The following is a 26,542-nucleotide window of genomic DNA, read 5'->3' as shown; positions in this document are numbered from 1 at the left end:
ACTGCAGTTGTTAAATTAATAACACGATTGTTAAGTGAATCTGGCTTCCCCATTGACTTTGCTAGTCAGGTTGCAAAAAGATGATCACAAGACTCCAAGACAAAGCAACTGTCATACATCTGAAACAGCTGTCAAGCATCAATGTAAATCACATGACTGTGGGGAATGCTGCAAATCGTAAGTGTGAAAAATGGTCATGTCACTTTTTTCCGTGCCGTTGTAGCTTTGAACAGTCACTAAATGAACTGCTGTAAGTTGAGTACTACCTGTATACCTGCAGCATTTGCACTGCTTACATGGTGGTGAAAGGGAAAGAGGCATTCCGCAGAGCTGTGACTGTACCAAGCAGCATCTCAAAAGAAAAAAGATTTTGTTGGGCTTTTTACACAGCATTTATAAAGGCAGTGTATTCATTTAAGAAATGGCTTTGTCGTTTTTCTATTTCTATCATCCCAAGAAGCTGTAACTAAAAATAAACAATTTACCCACAGCTTTGCATGTTCATGATTATCCCCACTGCAAGAACAGAAACGGAGGAACTGAGAAATAAGTTGATGACGATTTTATGACTTTAAATATCTTGGCGGCCCTCCAGAGGTGGAACTCGTAATTACTCTTGCGGAATATCGTTGCCAGTAAGGTCTTTATTTTATCTCCCACTTTGACCATCCGACAGGTTCGTGTTGGAGTCTGGGAGTCCGCACCATTGTTCTCACGGAAGGCTCGATACGGTGGCAGCGGCAGCATCACCTGGAAAGGGACGGATTTTATAAGGGGTCACTCCGACCTTGCAATTTCGCGCCGGCTGAAAATTGAAAGGCAGCTTTCAAAACCGCCATTCACGGATGTTTCGCCGTTCCGACAGCCTTTTTTTTTTTTTTACTACGCCTGAATGCTACTGAGGCCAAGCTACCTCCACAAAATATAAGCTACCTCCACAAAATCAGCCTCGTCGGGGAATGGTGGTTGCTTTCCCCAAAGGACCTTTTTCAAGAGGCAACTGGACATTCTGGTAGTGGTTGTTTTTGCTTCTTTTTCTTTGAAGAAGTTTCGCTTCTCATCCAAGAAACTGCTTCAAGCTCATTTCTTGGACGAGAAGCGAAACGTCTTCAAAGAAAAAAACCAAAAAAAAAACAAAAACCCAGAGAGTCCAGTTGCCTCTTGAAATAAAAGCTCCTTTAGGACAACCATGACCTGGAGGGCTGAGAATCTCCATATAGACGGTGGTCGCTTTTCCGCTTCCACTTCAGTGCTTTGTAACGCCCGGGCCGGCCTCGTTGGACTCAGAACAAAAATTGCCGCCCATACAGGAGAAGCCCCGCCCTTCACAGTTTCCCGCTCTATTCCTGCTGCCTCCGATATGGAACTGCGGGGCGCCTTAAGTTCGACGCTCTCCTACCCCACCCCACCCCACTTTTCAGGAGCGTTCTTACGTCATACGTCACAAAGCTTTCGCTTTCCTTTACTGGAGCCGTGGTCTTTTTCAGAGTCAGCGTCCTTCCGCTTGTGGGGGGGGGGGCATTTGGAGGCTGGGCTAGGTGAAAGGTGTGTAAATGTGGGCGGTGGAAGACCCGAGCTTCGCAGGGGGGTTGTATCCCATAATAATGGGGTGACCCACCGTTGTCTAGGCTAACTGTTGGGAAAAGGAGGGTTACGTAATAGCTTGAAGAGGAGAGTAGCGGTGGCATTATCGTAGGGCATAACGAAAAGGAAGATATTAAGACAGGCACACAATATGGGAGGAGGAACAAGATGGGAACTGAATTGGACTTGGTATGATATTGTCTCGCGCAGGATTAACTCTCTTCTGCTGAAGCACATTTATGGAGAAACTCAACTTTGAACTGATTTCGCCCCAGAGGTTTTGGCGTTGCTTAAACCTGTGTTATTTAAGAAATCCTGTTGTTAACACTTAATGGCTTTGGAGATTCTCAGATCTTGGTTGTCCCAGAGGTGCTTTTCCAAAAGGCAACTGGATTTTGTTTTTCCTTGAGGGATGTTTCGCTTTCTCATCCATGGTCAGAACTGAAGAAGCCTTTTGGATGAGATACGTAACTTTGTTGTTCAAGGAAAAACAAAGTCCAGTTGAAAACAGCACCTTTGGATTGTTAACACTTGTTAAAAGATTATTGGATATTCCTATACTTTGGGTAGAAACGAAACGAAGTAGGTTCAGTTGATTATTTACACGATACTTTTAAACTGGTAGCATATTCAGAAAACCAAAACGATGCTTTTGAGCACCTATAAAATGCATTCATTAGGTAAATTAAGATCTCCTGCCTTGAACAGGAGGTTGGGCTAGATAGAAGACCTTCGAAGTCTCTTCCAACTTCATTCTATGTTCTAAATCAGAGAATTTGACTGTGATTTTATTGTTGGACAGAAGTTATTTTGAATATTCAAAAACATGTTCCACAATTGCTAATTTTTGATGTAATGGTCGCAGGGCTGTCAATTTACTTTTTAGTAATAAAGATTACTTGCAGGTTTGTATAAGAACATGCCTGAAATTATGAATATTTTATGTGTGGGTGAGGAATATGAGTAGACAAAAGAATTGAATTCCACTAAAAACTATGCTGTGCAGGACATGAAACAGTGGACAATATAAGTATTACAATTGGTGGACAGGCATCCTAGTTTGAACCTGCGGGTACTCTTTCTTTTCCATGAATCACTTGGAAAAGGAAAGAAAAGATAACACATGTTTGGGGTTGTATAAAATTAGATCACAGGTTAAATGTTTATGTTCAGATAGGTGCCCATTTTGGTTTTAAATAAACAATAAACTGCTACAATATTTCTTTTTAAAATACTATGCAGATTTTTGAAGGCAGCAACTCTGCGCTTATTCAAATTAAATGCATTTTTGTGCAGCAGCTGTATGATTCCAGAATAAAGTGTAGCTGTTTTAAAGACTTGCAAACCAATGCTGCGTTAAGCCTTGGCATATTCTAAAGCATTTCTTTATTTTCTAATGCCTAAATAGCCCTACTTCTTCCACTTTAAATGAGCATAAAATTACTATCTGCATCTTTCTAAACTGTAAGACAATATGACAATGAAGGTGTTTGTGTGTTTTTAATAAAATCTATTCCCTCAATAATTTTTTATATCTGTTTTCAGGCAAAAAGAATTTTAAGAAAAAGGAGGAACCAATATTTGCACTAGAATCATTTCATAATCTCTGTATTTTTCCTCTTTGAACAGATATTCTATATATAATAAAGATAAATAATTTTTCTGTAAATAAGCTGAGTCAGGTAAGTGCCTTGATATACTAACACAATAACTCTACTTTGTGTCTTGTATATGTGTGTACAAAATATTTAAAAGTATATCGATCCATAGATTTTAGGAAAAAAATATCAGCTTTCTTAAGGGACGGTTTTCTCTCAGAATTATATTCTCTGCTTTTATGAAAAACCAATTTATAATTTTAAAGTATTTAAAGTTAGCAAATAGAAGTAGAAGATATTTTAGTTAGCTCCTATGCATGCTTCAGGAACATTTGTCTGACATTAGAAATATTTGTAAGAGATGACCAGGCTGAGCCTGAGGTCAAATGCATCATAAGACAAAAGTCATTGCATGCCCACAAGAGATCTAAGTCCAGCCCACTTTGAATGCTTCTCTTATCTTTTATTTATTTCCCTTGACTGTTAATGGGTCAGATTTTTGTAGAAAGGGTAAGCTTGCAATAAACCTTTATACTCATGTGAACTTCCTGAATCTCCTGATTTCTTCTGGGGCTTGACAATATTAACGGAAACAAGGCACTTGTAAAAAAAATCCCTTTACACCTAGCACTTCTCTAATAGTCAAATATTCACTGATAAATGCAATTACTTTTATAGTGTTATAAAATTAATTGTGAAATTATGCTTGTAGGAATTGTCATGTGTAATATCTCTTAGATAACTTATGAAAAGCTGTAAATAAATAGTCAAGCCAGCTTTGCCAGTGGGCAGTACAGGTAGCTTTTTGGATTATGAAGACAATTAGGATTGGAATTGCTATTGGTAAGCAGTGCAGTGGTGCATTTTCACTGCTGCTGAGGGAGGGTAGTCCCAGTTGCCATCATTAAGAAACCACCCTGTGGATCATTAAACAAGGACCTTACATGACAGTGATTTCCAACTTCCTGCTCACTTCCCCATTTACTTTCCTAGTCAGCAGGAAACTTTGGACATTGCACTAGCATGATAGCAGCTTGCTGCGACATTGCAATTGCAAACCGGCCGCCAAGCACCCAGATCTCAATCTTGTAACTGCAGAGACGCTGCGATGGCCGGAACTCTGCAGACCAATTGTAAGTGCCCCTGGTTAAGCACTGTCACAAGTTTGAACTGTTGCTGACATGGTCGTAATGCAAACACTTGTATGTGTACATGCTGCTTTAGTAAGAAAAGTCTGCTTATTGGACAGGTGTGCTGAATCTTTTCTATTTGAGAGATTAGTAATACATTTTTTTTTGTTTCTACAGTTCTTTGTTCCCAGTCATGCCTACTTTAAATAAATTTCGTGCTATGGTGAAAAAACGGGGATTAAGAAGAACATGTACTTTGGATGAGATCAGTAAAGATATCTCTTTTTTACATCCCCCTCCGAATGGGGGCTGGGGCTGGGTTGTAGTCTTAGCTGCTGCTACTCACGGCTTGCTTGTTGGTGGATTTCATAGCGCCTTTGGTGTTTACATGATGCCCCTTCTTGACACTTTTAAATCAAGTAACTCACAGATAGGTAGGTCATTGTTACATTAAGATTTTCAGCATAGCTTTGATATATTGTACTGCAGTTTTGTTTATAATTGTATCTTGCTTAACAGTCTGTAAGCAAATGGTTTAAACCAGGCTTGTCCAACCCGTGGCCCGCGGGCCGCATGTGGCCCAGGTTGCCTCGTAATGCGGCCCAACGCCCACCCCAACCTTCGTGAAAGATCCAGCAAGGAGGAGGAGGAGAGGCAGGCGCGAGGCGGGGCGAGGCGAGCAACAGAAAAGGCGGGCAGCTGCAGCCCAAAAGTCCCGCCCCACCACCTCCTGCTGTTGCCGCCGCCGCTGCTGCTTCTGCCGCCGCCACCGCCACTGCTGCTTCTGCCCCCGCCGCCACCGCTGCTGCTTCTGCCCCTGCCGCCGCTGCTGCATTTGCAGGAGGAGAGGTAGGCGCGAGGTGGGGCGAGGCGAGCAACAGAAAAGGTGGGCAGCCGCAGCCCAAAGTCCCACCCCGCCACCTCCTGCTGTTGCTGCCCCTGCCGCTGCTGCTTCTGCCCCGGCCGCTGCTGCTTCTGCCCCCGCCGCTGCCGCTGCTGCTTCTTCTGCCCCGCCGCCGCCGCTGCTGCTTCTGCCCCCACCGCCGCCGCTGCTGCTGCTTCTGCCCCTGCCACCACTGCTGCCGCTGCTGCATTTGCAGGAGGAGAGGTAGGCGCGAGGCGGGCGAGCTTTCTTTCCCCCCTCCCCCCACCCCGCAAAATTTGGCTGGAAAATTATAAAATAAAAAATAAATAATTTTTAATAAATAATAAATAATAAAATTTAATTTAATTTAATTTAATTTAATTTAATTAATTTAATTTAATTTAATTAATTTAATTTAATTTAATTTAATTTAATTTAATTATTTAATTATTTAATTTAATTTAATTTAATTTAATTAATTATTTTATGTGCGGCCCAAACTAAATTTTCATCTTCTAATGTGGCCCAGGGAAGGTGAAAGGTTGGACACCCCTGGTTTAAACTATATGTCAGTGCTGTTGAAAACCACAAGAATGAGAGTCATTTCCATAATAATACAAGTGATTTGATATTATTGTTTTTTTAATATGTTTAATTGAATATATTTGTCTTTTTAAGCTTGGATTGGATCTATCAGCTATGCTTTCATTATGATATTTGGTCCTGTTTCTGGAAAACTTCTGGTGAAATATGGAGCTATAAAAGTGGCGCTAATTGGAAATCTAGTTACCATAGGTGGTCTAGTGTGGTCATCATATACTCATAATTTACCAATGCTGTTTTTCACTCATGGAATCATTGTTGGTGTAGGATCAAGTCTGGCCTACACTCCAGGTAACGCTTTACAATAAAATCATATTTTGTCACATTTCTTCTGGTTTTGAAAATGTACTTTTGCTTTGCTTTGCTTTTGTGGCAGAAAAATAATGCTATAATATAGGCAGCACTTTTTCATGAGAAAATAATAACTGCGTTCTTTATTTTGAAAGATGTAATTCATAACAGTACATATATAGAACAAGGTATCATGCATTTTAATTTCCTAAAATAAAGAATTGGAAATTGTAAAAACTGGAAAAAAAACCTAATGTATAAAAATAGTAAAAAAAAATAGAGAATAAGATTTTGTACTTGTACAATCCTACTGATACTCATTATTTTTATAGTTTATTGGGCTTTGTTCAGTTAAAAACATGCACCCTAAACACAGCTTCACATTTTTTCAAATCATTGTATAAATAATTTCACAATAAACACTAGAGCACAAATAGAATATTTGATTTTAAAACAGTTTTATAAATAGCTGGTTTGCTAAATGTGATATTTTATCAGAGGGAGATATACATTTTGAAAGTGCATCCTATGTAGTATGAAAAGTTAAAGTTCTATTTGTAATTTACAGTGGAAAAACAATTTGCTAAGGCTAGAAAATAATTTCTACCTGGAGGCGCTTTTTATATTCCATGAAGAACTGATTATATATTTTCTTTATCATTAAGAGATATGAATTCAGATTGATGCAAATCAAAGTTAACTATAAGATATACATTTTAGCAAATACGGACCCCAGTAAAGAAAACACATTAAAACTATTAAAACTACTTTTTTAAAAAGGTAGACATTTCCACATCTGTGCTTATCTGTTTGCAAACTGAAGGAGCCAATGTTAGCTGAAGCTGCCACTACACCCCTTTCAAATTTAGTTGAACCTAACCCAAACTATTATTTTTAACATGTCTAATCTAATATTCCACCTGCCAGTCAGAGCTAATTTGTCTCTTAGTCCAAGGAATGCTGAGCAGCCATATCTTAAACTAGGCTTTAGAAAATTTACTCCTGGGTTACTATTTTCTACAAATCCAGAATGATGTTTCCATCATATTAAAAAAGGTGCAAAATGCCTGAATTTAATTTGATTTTTTAAAAGTTGAAATAAATGTAGTAGGTCTGTTAAGTCTCGAAACTTTAACATGCCTGTTTTAGCCCTTTTCAGTCCATTGGTATTTGCTCTAACTGGATTTGAAAAGCTAGGAAATGGCCCACCAAAACTTTGCATATTTATAAAATCTCATCCTACCCATCACAAAGGGAGTATAAATCCCAGTTATTGCATTCATCAGATTTAAAATTAGTTTGGCTTGCAAATGACCCCAGCATACATGCAACGGAGAGCAAGCCCCATTAACTGTAAATAAAGAACAGTAATGGACGTATGTATAAGCTTTCTCCTTTCCCTGGTATCTTTATCATGTTAAATAAAACGTGTGACTGAACTTCAGTATAAAATAACTACTTTAAATTACTGTTATTTCTTGATAGGGATGATAATGGTTAGCCTTTACTTTACTACAAGGCGTTCATTTGCCACTGGATTAGTGATGGCCGGAGGAGCTGCAGGAATTTTCGTACAGAATAAACTTCAATATTATTTAATTCAGAATCTTGGATGGAGAGATAGTTTGCGTGTATATAGTGGAATTCTATCCATATGTATTATAGCTGGATTTGCATACAAGCCTCTTCAAAAACGTATGTAACTGCTTTAGGCATTTTTAATTAAATATCTCCTTTTTCATGGGGGGGGGGAGGGAATCCATATTAGGTAAAATAATAATACAAAATAACACAAAGAATTCTTTTGAGGCTTCTGAATTCCCCTACAACTATTGCAACCAAGTTTGCAATTTGATCTCAATCTGGGATGCATGTTATAAGCTGAATGCCCCAATGGATAATGTCATATAGCAAGTGGAAATTATGTAACAGATACAAGAAATTGTGCATTGCTTAAATTAAAAAGTGACCCTACATTATTTCAGCATCCCTTCATAGACCATTTTTCAAAGACCCTTTCTCATTTTATTTAAATTGGGGCAAGTCTTTAATAAGATAATACATAACCATCAACTATAGATGGAATTATAGCAATAGCATTTAGATTTAGATACTGCTTTATAGCCCACTCTAAGCAGTTTATAGAGAGACAGCATATTGCCCTCAACAATCTGGGTCCTCATTTTACCGACCTCAGAAGGATGGATTACAAATCCTTCCCAGGACTGTTTTGAAAAGGTAGATAGATATATGTTTAGTTTCCCTCATCTTGTAATATCTAAATCAATTTTTTCTGCATCTGGATGTGGGTATGATGTAGCAGCCAATAATGTGGAATAGAATAGAAAATGAATGTCTTGTAAGTCATAAATTCATTGGACATGTGAATAGATAAGAACTTGACACATTTTAAGTGTGCAGTAAAAGTAGGTTTCACAATCATGTATTTTATTAAATTCAGATTCTGGTCAATGATTGTAGTGACATTTGTCTGTCAGGGATTATTTCAGGTTGTTCAGTCCCTAAATCCCATCTGACCCCTGGTAATCTCACGGACCATAGCACCTCCGTGTCTTCTCTTGTCCTCCATTGTCTCACGGACTCTTCACTATGCCCACTGCGTCAATGACACTCATCCTCTGCTGTCCCCTTCTCTTTTGCCTTCAGTCTTTCCCAGCATCAGAGTCTTCTCCAATGAGTCATCTCATTTGGTGGCCAAAGTATTTGAGCTTCAGCTTCAGTATCTGTCCTTCCAAAGGAGAATCAGAGTTGATTTCCTTTAGGGTAAAATTATTTCAAGAAGCTGAATATAAATGCAAGATCAGACCCATATAGCCTGGCAGTAGCTAGAAAGGAAGTCAACATGTTTGCTGTCTGTCTGTCTGTCTGTCTGTCTGTCTGTCTATCTATCTATCTATCTATCTATCTATCTATCTATCTATCTATCTATCTATCTATCTATCTGTTTCCCAGATCTCAGAGGTATTCCACTATAGATTTTTTTGATAACTTTTACTCTTCCAAAATTACCTTTATCACCATTCTCATTTATCATTCTGCCTGCAATCTAATTTGGGTATTCTGTTGATAAGAATTTAGGAAAGGTCTACCTCAGCTATTGTCAATAAAGAGACCTGTTCTGTCTTTTATAATTACTGGTTGAATATAAAGATAGACAGACAACTCTATAAAGGCTTCCATACAAAGTTTCTTTTATTGGTTCACCAGGCATCCTCAAATATAACTCACGTTTACGTCGAGATTCATCTAATGTCCAATTCTTTGCATAGCTGGCTTCATAGTGTAAAAGAATAGTGATCTTTCATCCCATAACGAAGGAGCAAGGGGATGAGGCACGAGCATGCTGCTGGAGTCCAGGCAAGAGTGAAGGAACCTCCCCCAATCCAACCAAGGTTCAATTCAGTGATCAATCAGGATTACAGATGTGACCGCATGACATGAACTTTGGTCTTATCTTAACTACATTTACCATGATGCATTCCCTTAAGGGGACAGCTCCCAATTCTAACTTAAATAACTCAATTCCCATTACCTATATACTGTCTGGACAGCACACTCCCCGCCTGGAATTATAAATTCCACTACTAACTAACTATCAATTAACTATACAACTAAGATAAACAGTAAACAGTAATATAGCATCAAACAAAGCAATGCATGCAAAGCTTGAGGTTCAATCTTCAAGTTTAGCTTTTCTCTGCAGCAACACTAGGTCGGTGACCGGTCTGGTGTAGAGCTTCTTGGTGAAAGTCTGCTGGTCACTTCTGGCGGCCTTGTAGGGTGGACAGGTACTCTTGCTTCCAATGGTTCCAAGGGGTGTTGGCAAGCTTTTGGGATAGATGTTCTGAAGACATTTGCCTGGGATGGGGCCTGCAGCCGATCGATGCAGACTATCCCTGTGATCCCCCATCCTAGCACTGTCTTGAAGGCAAATGGGGAGCCTGTTGGGCCTTTGACTACTTCAGTGTGAATGAAAGCGTCAGGTACGCCTACTCCCAACAAGAGCAAAATCTTGGCTACCGGATTAAAGCAGGAAAGTGATCAGCCATGTGCTTCAGGTGAAGTATGTTGCTTCCTACCTCTGGTGTTGCAATCTGGCTGCGGCATCTGGTATCCCATCCCATTCTAACATAGGCAGCAGTGGGAACCGTCAACTCCCACCTAGTCACGCTATACAGAGTCTAGTAGCTCTCCTCCCTGCCGTGCTTCATGGTACAGTGTATGTTGATATCGTGAAGTGCATTTCTTCCTTTGGAACAGCGAAGAGGTTGAAGAATGTGGATCTGGCCAGCAAGCGAGTGCTCTGATTATCCACTATTACACAAAACTTCACTGCTTCTTCTGGGCGTCCATTGGGGTAGATGTTGGCTAAGCAGATCTGATGACACAAATGAGGGAATAATGTGTTGTCGCACACTGCAGTGCAATTGAAACTCACCACTGGCTCCAGGGGTGCCTCTGGCACGCTGAGGCTCCTTGGCCAAGGGAGGGTTATGAGTTGTCTGCTGTGGTGACTCAGAGTCTGGTTGTAGAGCGGCTGGATGCTTATTGCTGTCAGCATCCTTCTAGGCATGACGTTCTGGCTCGAGGGCATGTGTTGTATGTAGACGGTTCGTGGTTCTCCTCAGAGTACTTTATGAGGAGTTCATGATCCATTAACACATGCGCAGGTAGACTGTCTTGCTGCTGGGTGTGGGTATCACATTCGTCTTGCCATACATCTGCATTAGAGTTGCCTGCAGGGTGTGGCAGGAACTCTTTTGCCTGTGGATTGAGTGTGGCAACTGTAGCTGCTTGCATGCCTACCTGTTGAGAAATCTTCATAGTAACTGGTGGGCTAAGTTGCTTGCCCTGTAGGTCTTGAGACCTTGGTGTGGGTTTTTTGTTTTCGGGAATGGAATCTCGAGTTTTAGGTCTGACTACGTCACTTTTTGGAATGTCATCTAGAGCCTGTGGTTGAGATTCTCCCCTTCGATCCCTAGTTTTAGGATACTGCTAACTGTGCCAGTTTTGCCTGCTCGTGTCGTAGCGAGTGCTGCTCATCCATGTAGGCCTTGACACGTTTATCTGGACTCTCTCTTTCCAACTCTCCACGGTGGAAGTTGAGGGAGGCGATGTTGGCCACCTTTTGTAATGCTGTGGCCCATGCTGTCTTTCTTGCTGTGTCCCTTTGACGTTTGAGCAACTCCAATTTGGCCTGAGCTTTGGCCATTGCTGCTTGTTGGCTGGACTGGGCTTCTGCTTGAGCTGCTACTGCCTCCTTCTGCCGTGTCACTTTTTCTGTTGCACATAGATCTGTGTCTGCTATTGCAGCTTCTATTTCAGCTTCTGCAGCTCGGTCGGCATAACTTGCTGCTTTGGAGGCCTTAGATGCGTTGCTGCGACGGGAGGATGCTTTGGAAGGATGGGAAGAGCTAGCAGCAGAGAATTGCTGTGAGACGCTAGAACCCGCTTGAGATCTAGCTGGCTTAGGATGGAGGGAGAAGGCTTTCTTAGAATAGTGAGTGGAGGCCACACGTGACCGAGAGGCTATGTTGGATGTAGCCCTCTCCCTCGACATTTCTTCCAGCTGTAGCGTGTCGTGGAAGGAGTATTTGCCTTCCTGAACGCAGTCTTCGCATTCCTTGTTTAACTTCTCAAAGCATTGGATGTGTTCTTGGAGCTTTGGGTCACCCAGCTTTGACTGGATGGACTTGAATTTACTTTATCTGTTTCTCTACCGTGCGAAAAGGTCATCTAGATCATCTAGCAATGTGCAGATTCTCTTGAGGGACAGCTTGCATTTTGGGGCTTCAGAGATCTCCAGCTCCGACCATGAGTCTGCATAGCGGCAATATTGCCTGTCCCAATCCTCCCTCAAGCATGACTTCATGGGTTCGGTGAGCTTCCTGTACTGTCTGAGGTTGTAGGCTTTCCGAGGTAATGTAGCCTCTTCAGAACATTGGACATCCGAAACTGGCCTTGGGAACCAGGCTCCACATTTACATCAAGGGTGGGTGGAGGGTTCGAGTTCTCTGCTACATCAGAGACATCAGTTGTGGCTGAAGATGTTGCCATGGTTCAAATTGGGAAAAGGTGAATTTCGGAAAATTTAGCGGTTTTCCGTGTAATTCTGCTTTTTTTTCACTAGGATGGCTTTGCAGGTGTGTGGCTGAATTTAGAAACTTCTGTAAAATTCAGTACTCTAGGTGGTGTTGCAGGCATGTGGCTTAGGAGAATGAGCGCATACAGGGAGACATATTTGAGAGAAGTGTTTGAATAATACACACACAGCACACAGATACACTGTACAGTAAATGTAGGTTGTATTCCTAATGGCTGAATTTAGAAACTTCTGTAAAATTCAGTAGTTGACCACTAGAGGTGTGCTTTGCCAGGTCTGGAAGACACTGGTGCGGTACACAGGTTGGCCTGTTAGTCGTGCTTGCTAGGTTTGGAAGACACTGGCGCAGTACACAGGTTGGCCTCTTATTGGTGCTTGACCCTTGGGGTTATGTTGCAAGGGGTTGCTACAAGCTATTAGGTGAATTTAGAAATTTCCTGTGAAATTCTCTACTTGACCACCAGATGGTGCTGCAAGCTAGTAGTTGAATGGCAGGCAGTTGGGCTGTGAAAAACTGAATTGCAGGCAGTTATGCTGAGAGGAAAGGTAATCAAAGGATGTTATACTTTAGTCCAATGCATGGGCAACTATGATTAAGTGATTTCCCTTTGCTGAGTAATGCAGGCTGTTATTCTTTAACTGTAGATCACCTCTAATTTTCAGTAAAGGAAAAAATCTTTTTGGCTTTGTCAGCAAAGAGAAACGGCAAGCTGTATTCCTGTCTTTAAGTTGCTTGCTGGATTTGGTTTCTCTCTTGGGGTATATGGCCCATTGCTATGGAGACGGCTCAGCACTAAAGAATTTATGACCCTGTTGCTTGGATACCCTCATAAACTGACTAGAGGGGTCCTCTAGTGAGGAATGTAAAGCCACTCCAGATTTAGAGAAAATGCAGTTTCTCTGTTTTTTTAGGGCAGGAGAAAGGATTACTTAGTTTCTTTCAACTGCATTTGTAAAGGGTATGAAGACAGTAACTGGAGGACTACAGGAAGAGATGGGGGATTTCTGGCCTCTCCCAGCAATTCAAACAGGCTTCAAAACTTTGTTGCTCAGAAAGAGAAAGAGACAGAGAGAGAGACTTTCAAAGGCAATCTGATTAACTTTTATATCTTTACTCTGGAAACTCAGATTAGCATTGTACTTTCACTTGGGAGTTCCGATTTCAATATACTTTTACTCTTGTCACAGGAATTCAAATTGCTTTTATTCTTCACAGGAATTCAGATATAACATCATTCTTTTACTGAGGGAGTTCTGATCAGCACTATTCTTTTACTGTAGGATTTCAGATCTCAATATTCTTTTACTGTTCTGTCTTTTATAATTACTGGCTGAATATAAAGACAGACAGACAACTCTACAAAGGCTTCCATACAAAGTTTATTTTATTGATTCACCAGGCATCCTCAAATATAACTCACGTTTCCGTTGAGATCCATCTAATGTCCAATTCTTTGCATAGCTGGCTTCATAGTGTAAAAGAATAGTGATCTTTCATCCCATAACGAAGGAGCAAGGGGATGAGGCACGAGCATGCTGCTGGAGTCCAGGCAAGAGTGAAGGAACCTCCCCCAATCCAACCAAGGTTCAATTCAGTGATCAATCAGGATTACAGATGTGACCACATGACATGAACTTTGGTCTTATCTTAACTACATTTACCATGAGGCATTCCCTTAAGGGGACAGCTCCCAATTCTAACTTAACTAACTCAATTCCCATTACCTATATACTGTCTGGACAACACAAGACCTGTCACCTGCTTATTTTATTTAATAAATTTATATGACACTTTGGGGAACAGAAAAGCTGTCACAGTTTCATTAAGAAAGATCCTATCAGTATGCCTTATAATAGAAGATAAATCCATTCTGCTGGGAAATACTGCAGTTTAATTCTTGAAATTTATGTAAACTTGTTAAGATTTTGGGTAAACACATGCTTAGAAAAAAAAGTCTCTTTTCAGTTTAACACCCCAGAAATTGAGGCCTAGGATTTCACTGAAGCAACCCAATTCATTTCCTAAATCACCCATGTTGCTTGCTTCCAAGAATACAAATTGCAAATGCAAAGCAACTAAGTAGTTACATCAGATATCTAGAACAATTTCCTTAACCTGGGGAAAACTGAATTAAATTGCAGCTCCCATTATCCAGTCAGCCCTATAAAGTAGACTAGACCGGGGTCGCCAACCTTTTGGACCTCAGGGACCATTAAACTCATAATTTTAAATCCCGCAGACCACTAATTTGAATTTTGACTGACGGTGGCTTGCTGACGTTGGTGGGAAAGTTGGTCCCATGTTCCAGAGCTGCCGTAGTCACAGGACTGGCCCTTTGGTCACCCCGGAGCAGCTGCTCCTCCACCCGGGTGCACCGGCCTTCCATGGACTGGAGGAGCATCATTTATACATATATATATATGGGCCTCCATTAGTGACCAAACGGCCAGTCCTGTGACTACTGCAGTTCTGGAATATGGGACTGACTTTCCCACCAACGTCAGCAAGCCACCCTGGGGTGGATTTCCCTCCCCTGCCGTTGGTCTCACCTTCCAGTTCCAGCTCGCGTGGCTCTACTCAAGGTAAGGTTTGCACTTGGCCAAAGGGTAGGGGCCAGCGGGTGGGCGGCCATGTGGGTGGTGCAACCTTGTGTTCCCGTGCAGCCTGGATTAATTGCTTTGGGGGGGGACATTTCTCTGCAGACCACCAACATTTTCTCGTGGACCACCAGTGGTCCCTGGCCCACTGGTTGGCGACCACTGGACTAGACTAAGAAATCAATGCCACATACTTTAGGTCTAAAACTACTTTTATTGGAAGAGCTATAGTAAAAAAAAACTTGCAACTCCCAATGTTCTTAGTTCTGCCCTCACTTTATATTTGTGTGAACCAGGGAGGGGTGTGTCTGAGATGATTACTGAAATTAGTTTCTTGGAATGGATCACACTTGTTTGATTGTTGCCTTGGTAGTGGCTTTTCCTCATGTTTTTCTAGGCCATTTCTTATGCCTTTTACCCATCCCCACCCAACATGCTGGCTGCATTTTGGAAATTGTAGGCACCAGGATAGAAAAAAAAAGGTGTGGTCCCTATTCATGATAAAAGCAAACTTTTTGTGTACAAGGAACTCATTCTCCCTAATGGCTGTATCTGCTCCAGCCATGTCGAGCAAGAAATGTTAGCATAGGTTTTTATGGTATGTAAAACCATTATTTGCAATCATCCTCAAAATAATTGGTTAAACATCACACAAATCTGTCCTGTGGTCATTTGTGATATGCTTTTTATGTTATGCGAGTTGCACATAACTTGTATTTTGTTGCTTTCTGATGAAATTCATCAGTATTCTAGGGCATTGTGTAAACAGCAGCAATAATTTCTCTTGTTTTTACTTTGTATTTTAAAGATAGAGCTCATCCAAGTGTAGTTGAAAAATTTAAAACATCGCCACTAAGAGGCTTTATAGTTGATTTAGGTTTATGGAAAGATCGTATTTTTGAGGTATGGGTCATTTCTCTTGGATTAGCAAAATTTGGATTCTACATACCTTTTGTGCATATGGTAAGTTGTCATTATCTTTTTTTTTTTTTTGGCTTTTCTGTTATAACTTAGAACAAGGGTCCCCAACCTGTGGGCCATGGCCCACTAGTGGGCCATGAGGGGTTTGGAACCAGTCCATGATAATGGCTGGCGAGTGTGTGCACGCACAGGCACATCCTCACTTGTACGCGCACTGGCCGAGTACATGCGCATACTCCTTTGAAGTGCAAATGGAACTGCGTACATGCGTTTGCCACCTGCTCGTGTGGAACCATCTCTTCTCCCACCCTGCTGATCTGCAAAGCCACAAATGTGTTTTGACCCAAGCCTTGTTCAAATTAAACAAACACAAACTGTATAAAAGCAAACCTATTTTAATGCTGTGCTTTGAATTCAGTACATTCCCAGCCAAGAGACAGTTAAACCTAATTGTCTGATATCAAAAGCAAGCATTTTCAAGGTTGCAAAAAGGCTGCCAAGAACAGAAGACTAATTACTGACTAAGTATCCACCGACAGAAGTTTCAAAAACAAACCAGAGTAAGCAGGGCTTCAACAAGGACTCTGTCTAAATAACTTCTTTGCTTCCTGCAAAGAACACATCCCCGAGGGCTGGTTTTTATCCTTTATGGGAGCGGCCATCACCTTCCAGCCTTACTCCCAAGTTGCCCTTGCTGCTTCGGCTGCTCTTTCCTTCGAGCAGCCCTGTGCGCATGCGCACTGGGCACAGGCTCCCTGGGGTCCTCTGCATCACTGCTGCCAGACTCTAAAAGCTCTGAAGGCAGCACCCCACTCTCCGATAGTCCTGGCCCCATTCCTGCATCACATGCAGACCCCACGTCCGAGTCCTCGCTATCAGAGACCTCTGCCATCTGCACCTGCTGCTGGCGAATCACAACAAAACGTTGGCGAACTCTGGCTTAGAATGCTTATTGTTATAGAATATGTAAAACCTGTATATTCTAAATATTTTAAGACATGTGACTAAGCATTCAATCTTTTCCAGTCTTTTCATCCTTAACTCAATTTTGGAGAAGGGCTACACCAATCTGGGCCACGTTGATTTATTTTTAGTAGCTGTAAGATTGCCCTATGTGGTCACATAGGTAGGTGGTCACTGCGAACAAGAGTAAACTTATTTCAATAGCGTCACATACACCAACTGCAGTCTTGATTGTAGTAACTTTAAAAACTTGAATAATACTTGGTCATTACTTTTGAGGAATAATTTTTGAAGAAGACATGGGGTCATTGCCTCAGGACCTAAATTTGGCACCCTCTTCATATATTGGATCAAATCCCATAGTCCTGTCTCAGTTTGATTTTTGGTAATGCATTAAGGAGGCACCAAATTGAAGAATACTAATGTATCCAATGAAAGTAGAAGTGTCAAGAGAGGAATACGAAATGTTTGAATTGTCAGTCAGTCACATCTATTTTTTGCTGACTTATTTGCATAAATCTTTAAGCAAGTGTCACTGGATTTGCGGCTATACTTAATTACAAGTTTAGCTTAATTATGGCTGGTGTTCACCAGAATATGTTAAAAATCACTGTTGCTTTTTTTTACAGATGAAACTTGCAGGTGATTTGGGTATTCCTTTGGAAAAAGCATCCTATATCATGGTAGGACTTGGAGTAAGCAGCATGATTAGTTCTCTTCTGTTTGGAAAAATTTGTGATATTGAAAATATCGACCGACTTTATATTAATCAGGCATCCATATTATCTGTTGGTAAGTTTCACAGCAAGCTTCTGAATGTGTTTTGCCTGAGAAATTATGGTTTTATACCTAGAAGCATCAGAGTATCACTTCTTGCACATACCAGTTATATCTGCACAACTGCAAGTTAACACTGTGCCTTAAAGTTAACTGTTGCCAAGTCTTCTTCAGGCCATTCTTGAGATGGCTTGAATTCCAGTTCCCATAGTCACTGGTGAACATGATGACTTGGAATTAGGGAAATGGAATCTGATACGAGGTGGGTTCTAGATTGGGAGAATCTAACTTCCTTATTGTACTCCAGCAGGAGGCACTAGGCTCTTGGAACCAATGCATAAGTTCCTTAATATGTAGCATGGAAGATAGCTCACTACTGCTTGAGAAACAAAATTTTTGATAAGCAGAACTAAAATATTGGAAATTAGCCTGATGATTGTTGTTCCATCTCAGTTTACACTATAGGGTAAATAAATACATTTTGTTCATATTGAAACATGTTTTTTCATGTTTTATTTTTCAGGTGTGGTCTACTTTATTATTCCTCATTGCACATCTTTTGGCGCTCTTGTAGCCATTTGCTCCCTTTTGGGATTTTTTGATGCAGGAAACTATGTTCTCCTACCTGTCCTTACATTTGATTTGATGGGAGCAGAGAAAATGCCTATTGCTTGGGGGTTTATGATGGCTGTCAATGCAATTAGCTGTTTTGGTCCACCCTTTGCAGGTAATCCAGGTAGTATGATTTGTCTGTAAAGGTACAACTGAACATTGTTAGCCTAGAGAAAAGTATATTGCTAATCTGTCCAAGAACTGACTCTTCCCAAGGCTTGCTTGCTTGTTTATTTGCTTATTTATTATATTTGTATGCCTGCAGATCTCACAAGTATGATATACAGCAGTGAATTAAAAAGAAAAACCAATAAATATTTTAAAACTGTCATCTTTCAAAACAAGAAAACAACACCTAAGCAGGGAGAATGATATTAGCCACAGTAAAATAGAATCATAGGATTTCCCCAGTCCACTAATAGCCGCCAGGTCTGATGATACAGCCTGGTCCCAAGGGACTTGTGGAATATTGAAAGGGATGGGCCTAGCCTCACTTCTGAGGGGATCAAGTTCTCATAATGGGAGTGGCACACCAAGGACAGCCTGCCTGGGACCCAAGTTTAATTCCTTAATGGTTGGGACACGCAGCATGCTTTCTCTGGCAGATTTGGTAGGACGAGCAGACCTCTTCTCCCCAACTAGCTCCTCACCTGGAATCAGCCCTGCAGAAATGAAGTGAACTAGAACAGCACTATATCACCCACCCCAAGTCAAAGTCAACCCAGAAGGACTCCATGTCAAGGATATCAAAAACTGCAGAGAGGTCAAATAGGGCAAGGATGGATGCATGACCCCCCCAAAAAAATCTTGTATATGCCTGGCTTCTTGAGAAGCTGGTGAGACAAATTGACCATCATCAGAACATATTCACAGTTTAATCAGTAAGGAGGGACATGGATTTAAAGAACAGGTGGCTGAGCTTACAGCCCCAAAGACACTGTCTGTTTCAGACATGTTCAAACCTGTTCATATAACAGCAATACTCCTTTCCTTGGTATTTCCACGTGTCCTGCAACATGGCCAGCGTCCACTTGAGAATGAACCTGAGCAACTTTGTCTGGCAGATGGCTGAGCAAATTCCTCCTCATTGCCCCACTCAAGAGGTTCTCCAAGCCCCTATAAGCCACTCAGGAGCCCAGGAGGACTCATGCCACCCAGAACAGAGTGGCAGGACAGTTACCTGCAAACACAATACAAACAGCGAATTAATGATGCTTTGTCACACTTGCCACCACTAGTTAGGTCTTAATAGCATTTCATTTCCAGGTTCGAATTCATCCCTCGCTGAATGCCAGCAAAGCATTATATGTCTCTTGTCTTGCTTTATCTCTTCTATAGAGTGTCGGGATCCCATGGTTGCTTCAGTCATGTTCTTATTCCAAGAGGCTACCAGAGCTTTGTAGCACAATAGCAGGAACAACTGCCACTCCCTTTGGAACCTATCTGGGTCCATTAGTCACTAGGGACTTTCTTCTTGCTTTTCTATGTATGCCTGTATAGATGGTCCTTGTTTAATTACCACTCATTTAGCACTTAATGACAGCACTGAACAAGTGGTAGTTACAATGGGACTTTGCAACCATTGAAGCAACCTGCAGTCACGTAATAACAATTTCTGTTGCTTGCTCCTCACAAAGTCAGTGGGGAAGCCAGCAGGAAGTCAGAAGCTGTGATCGTAATATGTTCTCACTTAACAAAATACACGGTTCTTGCTTAACAATGGCAACTGGGACTGCCAGAACTGCTGCAGCTAAGCAGTCACCATTTTTTTTTACATAAAACCATGTTGCTAAATGATGGAGTTTTCAATTCCAATTAGCACAGTTAAACAAGGACCACCTGTATAGCTTTTGGGATCAGGAAGGTGTGTGCTGTGAATACTTAAATCTTTTTGATACTGGAATGTATGGTATAATTTGAAAGAAAATTCTGTTTTGGGAAAGGAAGCACAAAAGTAAACAATGTATTTTTGTTTCAGGTGCAATGTATGACATGTATGGCAGTTATACTATTGGCTTTGTAGTAACCGGGGTTTGCAATATTGCAGCAGCTGGCATACTCGCTTTAATACCCTGGTTGCAAAGAGAAGCAATCCAGGCAACAAAAAACTACATTAATGCTTCTGTATGTGTAATAACCAATACCATAGTGCCTTGGCAATCTCCAAGTCCTTCATTAGGGGTAAGGAGTGTTTGATGATATTTCTTTCTCTAAACAAGAAAATTTAGCCTTTTTCTTGTTCTTTTTTTTTTTTTTTTTGGTAGTGTGAATTCTGTACCAGCCTGATCTTTGATAGGCATTTTATCACAATGACCCTTTCATGTCATTAGCATTTCTGTTGAAAGGTGGTAGAGAAATTAATATAAAATCATCATGGTCTTTGTGATTTGCTCAAGCAGGATGTGCTAGCTACATGAAGATTCATTTAAACGTCTCAGAGTAGAGATTTTGGCACGAACCCCTGCCCTTTGTGTGGTTCCAGATAATTTTTTAAAATTACACCACAAGCAACACGTTTCTCCAGAGATTTTTCCCCCTCCCCAGTTTTATTGATTTTTATTTGTTGCTAGACAAATGCAAAGAATAAAAAATACAGTTTCATTGCTATTTGTCTTTCAGATTCTTGAAGGCAATGAAACTGTATTTTTTATTCTTTGCATTTGTCTAGCAACAAATAAAAATCAATAAAATGACAAAAAAGAAAAAGAGAACAACAGAACTGGGGAGGGGGAAAAATCTCTGGAGAAACGTGTTGCTTGTGGTGTAATGCCAGTCGTAGGAAGTAACCCACTCTGAAATAGCTTATGTCCCTTTTGCCTTTTAGTCTGATAAAAATATCAGATGTTCATAAAGGAGGCCTGATAGAATTACTCTTCCTGTAGAAATTCATTGGAAACAATACTAAAAGCGGTTGAACCCATAGTCTCTGAATGTCTAGATTGAGGCCTCAGTGCCCATCTGCCTCAAATACTGTACACTTGCTGTAGTTCTTGTTTAGTGACTAAAGTTGGGACCAGCAACTCAGTCATTAAATGAAAAATCATGTGACTGTTATTGCATAATTTTACTTCGGCCTTCCTGCTTATAGTATCAGAAGGATATGACTCCAGTTGTATGGTTGGGTAGGTCTTCAAATGGTTGGGAAGGTCTCCAAATTTGATTCATGAGGAAGCTGGGTAAAAGATTGGATCTTATAGCCCTTTTCCCTCACTCCCCTGCCCTCTAAAATGCTTGGCTTCATGCTGCGATAATTAGCAAGGAAGAAACGAATGTTTATATTTACGATCTTTGGAGAGGAAGTGCTTACGGGAAAGTAAGGCTTGGGTTTTAGTTTGGGATAACAATTCTTACAAGCTGATTTAGGATGTTGGGAATTATAATAATATCTCTCTATAGATTTTATAATTGTCCGAAAGCAGAGATTGAAGGCTATGTGGAAGGATGGTTTATAGCCAATGAATCTGAAGATTATTTAAATTATAGTTTTCAAAAGGAATTTGAACAGTAATAGATTAGATGGAGGGGGGGAACAAAGTATGTAAATAATGCAACACAAACCCAAAAAAACCCCGAGCGACCCCTAGGAATTTGGAACAGTAATAATCAGGACGATAGCTACTCAGATGATAGACTTTTAAAATCAGATGTACACTGTCTTTATCTCAGACACATAATGCGGATTCAGATTACAAAGAGGAAATGTGTTTGGTATAAACTTCCTCCTTACCTATTTTCTCCCATCTACTGATTTTCTATCGTGTACTTCAATGTTTGTTTATTTACTTTGTGGGAAGAAGAGGTGATTACTTGTGTTCACAGAATGGAAGAATGCTGTTGAATTGCCATCATTAATACTGTCTTTCATAATATATAATATAATATATTTGTTTTCTTACAGACTGTTAGTTCCTCATTCACAAAATCTATGGTATCTCCTCAACAAAGTACATCAGGCCATTCAAAAGGATTCAGCATGAAGTCCTTTAAGAGCATACTAAAGTCAGATGCAACATCTGGTAAGAATGTGACTCCACAGATGACATCAGAACCTAGGACTTCTGTGGGTACTGTGGAATATATGAAGATTCTCCAGGAGCAAGAGGACAATATAGCCGAGTGGAAGCAAGATTTAACCAAATCAGAATTAGCATCTCTTCAAAGTCAGACTTCAGTCACCATGACCCAGGACCTACCCATACCTTGTAGAAAAGAAGATGTTATGGCATTGACTGAGTATGAGGGAAATGAAGAAGAAGCTGAGATTGCAACTGGGGCAAAGCCTGCACAAGAGCTAACTGTGCCAGAACAATTTGTGAGAAGAGAAAGGTCAGACTCTAAACAGTCGGAGCGTTTTCCTCACAGAAAAGAAGATGGAGTGGCTTTCTTAGATGAGTATGAGGAAGAGGAAGACGAAGCTGAGGTTACAACTGGGGTAAGGGCTGCACAAGAGCTAACAGTGCCAGAACAATTTGTGAGAAGGGAAAGGTCAGACTCTAAACAGTTGGAGCGTTTTCCTCACAGAAAAGAAGATGGAGTGGCTTTCTTAGATGAGTATGAGGAAGAGGAGGAGAGTGAGATTACAACTGGGGTAAGGGCTGAGATTACAACTGGGAAGGAAAGGTCAGACTAAACAGTTGAGCGTTTCCTCACAGAAAAGAAGATGGAGTGGCTTTCAGATGAATAAGGAAGAGGAAGAGGAAGCTGCAACTGGGGTAACTGCACAAGAGCTGCCAGAACAATCTGTGAGAAGGGAAAGGTCAGATTCTAAACAGTTGGAGCGTTTTCCTCACAGAAAAGAAGATGGAGTGGCTTTCTTAGATGAATATGAGGAAGAGGAAGACGAAGCTGAGATTACAACTGGGGTAAGGGCTGCACAAGAGCTAACCGTGCCAGAACAATTTGTGAGAAGGGAAAGGTCAGACTCTAAACAGTTGGAGCGTTTTCCTCACAGAAAAGAAGATGGAGTGGCTTTCTTAGATGAATATGAGGAAGAGGAAGAGGAAGCTGAGATTACAACTGGGGTAAGGGCTGCACAAGAGCTAACCGTGCCAGAACAATCTGTGAGAAGGGAAAGGTCAGACTCTAAACAGTTGGAGCGTTTTCCTCACAGAAAAGAAGATAAAGTGGCTCTTTTAGATGATTTCATTAGTGATAAGGAAGAGCATTTGAGATCTATGCCTTCTGTCTCTCACAAAAAAGAAGATGGGACAGTGTTCTTGGAGGATATTGATGGCCTTAATGATGATCAAGAGCAGCTTAAGAGCACAGCTACATTGAGTCCAATTGAAGATGCAACCAAATCAGAAATGGCGTCTAAAGAAAATGAAACTTCTATATCATTGAAAGACTCTGAACACACTTCCCCACAGAAAGAGCAATGATGTGATATTTGCTAAAGATGAAGTTAGCAATTTACCATAATAAGAGAGGAAATAACAAGAATTCATTAGTAATATTAATGGCATTTGATCTAGCACATCTGTATGACTTACTAGTAGCAATTTCTTTGTGTTATTCTGTATACTTTTTCATGCTTGTTTACATAGCTTTTACAAATAATTGTTTCTAAAATAATTGCTTCTTTTTCATTATTTTATGTCGCGTCGAGCGACCGGTCCGTTGATTCAATTCTCCAGTCTGTTGCTGAATTCCTTTCAAGAAATAATTTAGCGGAGCCCTCGCGAGGGTGAGTGCCAAGGCACAAAGAAAAAGACACAAAACAAACAGTTTCTTTAGGTGAGGAAACACATCGCGCCTGGGGCAGATGGAATTGTCCCGGCGGCCCCGATTGCTTTGCGCTGTCCCCTTTTATTGTGCTGATTCCAAAGACGGGGGTGCGGGGTGATTGCAGGAAACAAAGAAGTTACAGAGTTAATCATTAAAACCAAGATACGTGACACAAGGAGCAAACTACATGACTGATAGTTTTCAGGTAGACATGTCTTAATACCAAATACACAGTTTCTAGCTGACACAGACTTTTGTAGTTAATCCTGTCAGTTTCAGTGGAATTTGCCCTGAGTGGTGTACGTGCTGGGCAAGATTTGTTCTATGGCAAAATAGCTAAGGCAGAATAGCCACAATTCCTCCTTTTCTTTATTTTTGTGCTCATGATTCTAGGTAGAGTCCTTTCTCCTCCTGAGTAGTCCCATAAGGTGGCAACAAACCCTTTGGTTTGTTGATGCCTTGCAGAACCAACTCATACGAGGAAAAGTCCTCATCCCCCGAATCGTGGCTGGGCAGAGTTAACAAAATTTCTTTGGGAGAAAAGGAGTTAATAGTGTCTATTTCCTCCTCTGACTCTAGGTCAGAGGACCATTCCAGCAAGGGTTTTTTGGCAAGATCTTTTGATGCAATGATAGATGTGAGAAAGCTAACCGATTTTTGAGTATTGTTAACTTCATTATCAAGGGTATTCAAACTATTTTTCAAAAAGGTAAGTAAGCGTCCTAGTACACATGGGCCAATAGTACAGGCAAGAAGCAATAGCACAAGAGGACCTATTAGGGCAGACAATAGGGTGGTTAACCAGGGAGAAAAATTAAACATGCCTTGATACCATGGCTGACCTTGTTGTCGTTCATTCTCTCTATCCTTCAAACGCTTTACGTAATTCAGCCATGGAATCTTTGACAATTCCTGAATGATCAGCATAAAAACAACATTCTTACTTTATTGCTACACATAATCCCCTTTGTTTAGAAATAACAAATCTAGACCTCTTCTGTTCTGAAGGGTCACTTCAGCTAGAGATGAGAGAGAAGTTTGGAGAGCAGAAATTGAAGTCTCTATGCGTTTGAGATCTTCATCTATTTGTAAACTGAGGGTTGCTAACTGTTGATGACCAACAGCTAGAGCCGCTACTCCAGTGGCTGCACCTGCGGCTCCAAGACCCAGCAATACAGATAGTGTTACAGCTGTTATGACTTCTCGTTTCTGACGAAGGGGGAATTGTGGAGGTTCAAGTTCGTTAACAAGTTCCGACCCTGGATAAAAAGTGATCTTTGGGAGCAATTTTACCTGAATGCAAAAGGATCCCTGAGCAATAAGAACATCACCATGTGCACAAGCGGTGGCTCCAGTGGAACAGGCCCATACAGAATTATTACCTGGGATAAAGAATTGGCCCTTGAGGCGAGCCGTGATATTGCCATTGGAGGTGGTGTATAGAGGACCGTAGCCTCCAATGTTAAGGTTTGATCTTTCTTTTGGTAGATATACATTACAGTGATACCCAGATGAAACATTCTGACAATATTGGGAGTAATTGGTAGGGATGTGTCCTAGGCAACATCCCCGACCGACTATATCAGTGATAGTGATGGAGGAAGTGTTCCATCGGCATTGTGTGTCACTGGTGGAGTTACTAATGGGTTCATTGGAAGCTACTGCATCGTAGAATGGTGGCAATTCAGATAAGCAAAGCCAACATTGATCAGTTTTGGATGAATCATTAAGTGTAGTTGCTAGCAATGTGAAAGAAGAATTGACCAACTGTACTAATGGATTCACCTGGATATTGGGTTTTTGTAGAAAGATTGATTTCAAATTGGGATTGGGACCAACATCATAAGTGGACATGGATATCGAGAGGCGAATTGTAAAAACATTCCCTTCATCTCCTTGACCATCCCACTGACGCCCTCCCCAAGTAAACCCAACCATCCATTGTTTTTTTGCAAGTGTCTTTCCTTGTGCAGTAAAAGTGATTATGAGTGGATTCATTCTCTGTCCGCAACAAGGCCATGGAGAGCAGGGAGGCTGTGCTTGGGCACGGGTAATATGGATATAGTCATTTTTGGTAGGTGCTTCCCACCAGATATGACCTGTGGATACACAACTCCATTTTTTACAATATCTGTCAACTACCCCACCGCAGGCGGAACGAGAAGTGCCAGTACTGTGGGCAGGGCAAAAATATAGTCTATAGTTGTCAGCAGGTGCTGGAGAGCAGGAGCCTTGCTTGTCCCATGTATCAGCTTGCAATTTTTGTCTGCGAATTTTTCGATTCCTGTTCCCATTTCAGCAAAATCCATGAAAAGTGGAGGAAACCATGGCCATCGAGTATAGTTAGTGGTGGTATTTAAAATTTTTCCTTGAAAGTCAAGGATAGTCCAGGTATAAGTTTGAGGTTGATGTTCATTTGTAGAAGATGATTGTATGCTTCGAGGAGTGCGACGATAGCCAAATCGTGGAATAGCATGAAACGCAGGCTGCTGGAACAAGGTAAGAGTCAATCGAGAGGAAGTGGCGAACCCTTGACCATTTTTGTAATTTCACATTGGTATTGTCCAAAGTCACTGGGTTGAACTTTCCATAGGACTAATGTGGTGGCATGAAAATAAGAAGTAATAGAATAGTGAGTGTCCTCTGCAAGCAGTGTGTCATTACGGAACCAGTGCCAAAAGGTGCCCTTCTTCTTTATTGGAGAGCGTTGTAAACATTCCATGGCGTTAGAGATGGAGCTGTCACCGAT

The 26,542-nt window shown here is 41.0% G+C and overlaps 1 protein-coding gene across 1 annotated transcript; it reads left to right on the top strand.

Annotated features, from left to right (window-relative positions):
* The first annotated feature begins 1,543 nt into the window (after positions 1-1,543).
* On the top strand, positions 1,544-23,657 carry LOC113417083 (uncharacterized). Its single transcript, XM_087968842.1, has 11 exons — positions 1,544-1,773; positions 3,214-3,266; positions 4,490-4,746; positions 5,856-6,071; positions 7,557-7,766; positions 15,602-15,756; positions 17,307-17,469; positions 17,978-18,181; positions 20,045-20,247; positions 21,965-22,551; positions 22,823-23,657. Exons 3-11 carry the CDS (start codon positions 4,506-4,508, stop codon positions 23,445-23,447), a joined length of 2,604 nt encoding a protein of 867 aa, XP_087824968.1. The 5' UTR covers positions 1,544-1,773; positions 3,214-3,266; positions 4,490-4,505; the 3' UTR covers positions 23,448-23,657.
* Positions 23,658-26,542: the final 2,885 nt, after the last annotated feature.

This window comes from Notechis scutatus, chromosome 1 (genome assembly GCF_049901735.1).
Source record: "Notechis scutatus isolate UNSWTSFEM ecotype Mainland chromosome 1, rNotScu1.2, whole genome shotgun sequence".
Lineage (NCBI taxonomy): Eukaryota > Metazoa > Chordata > Lepidosauria > Squamata > Elapidae > Notechis > Notechis scutatus.
The sequence above is the reverse complement of the archived record's forward strand: the minus strand, read 5'-3'. Positions and strand labels throughout refer to the sequence as shown.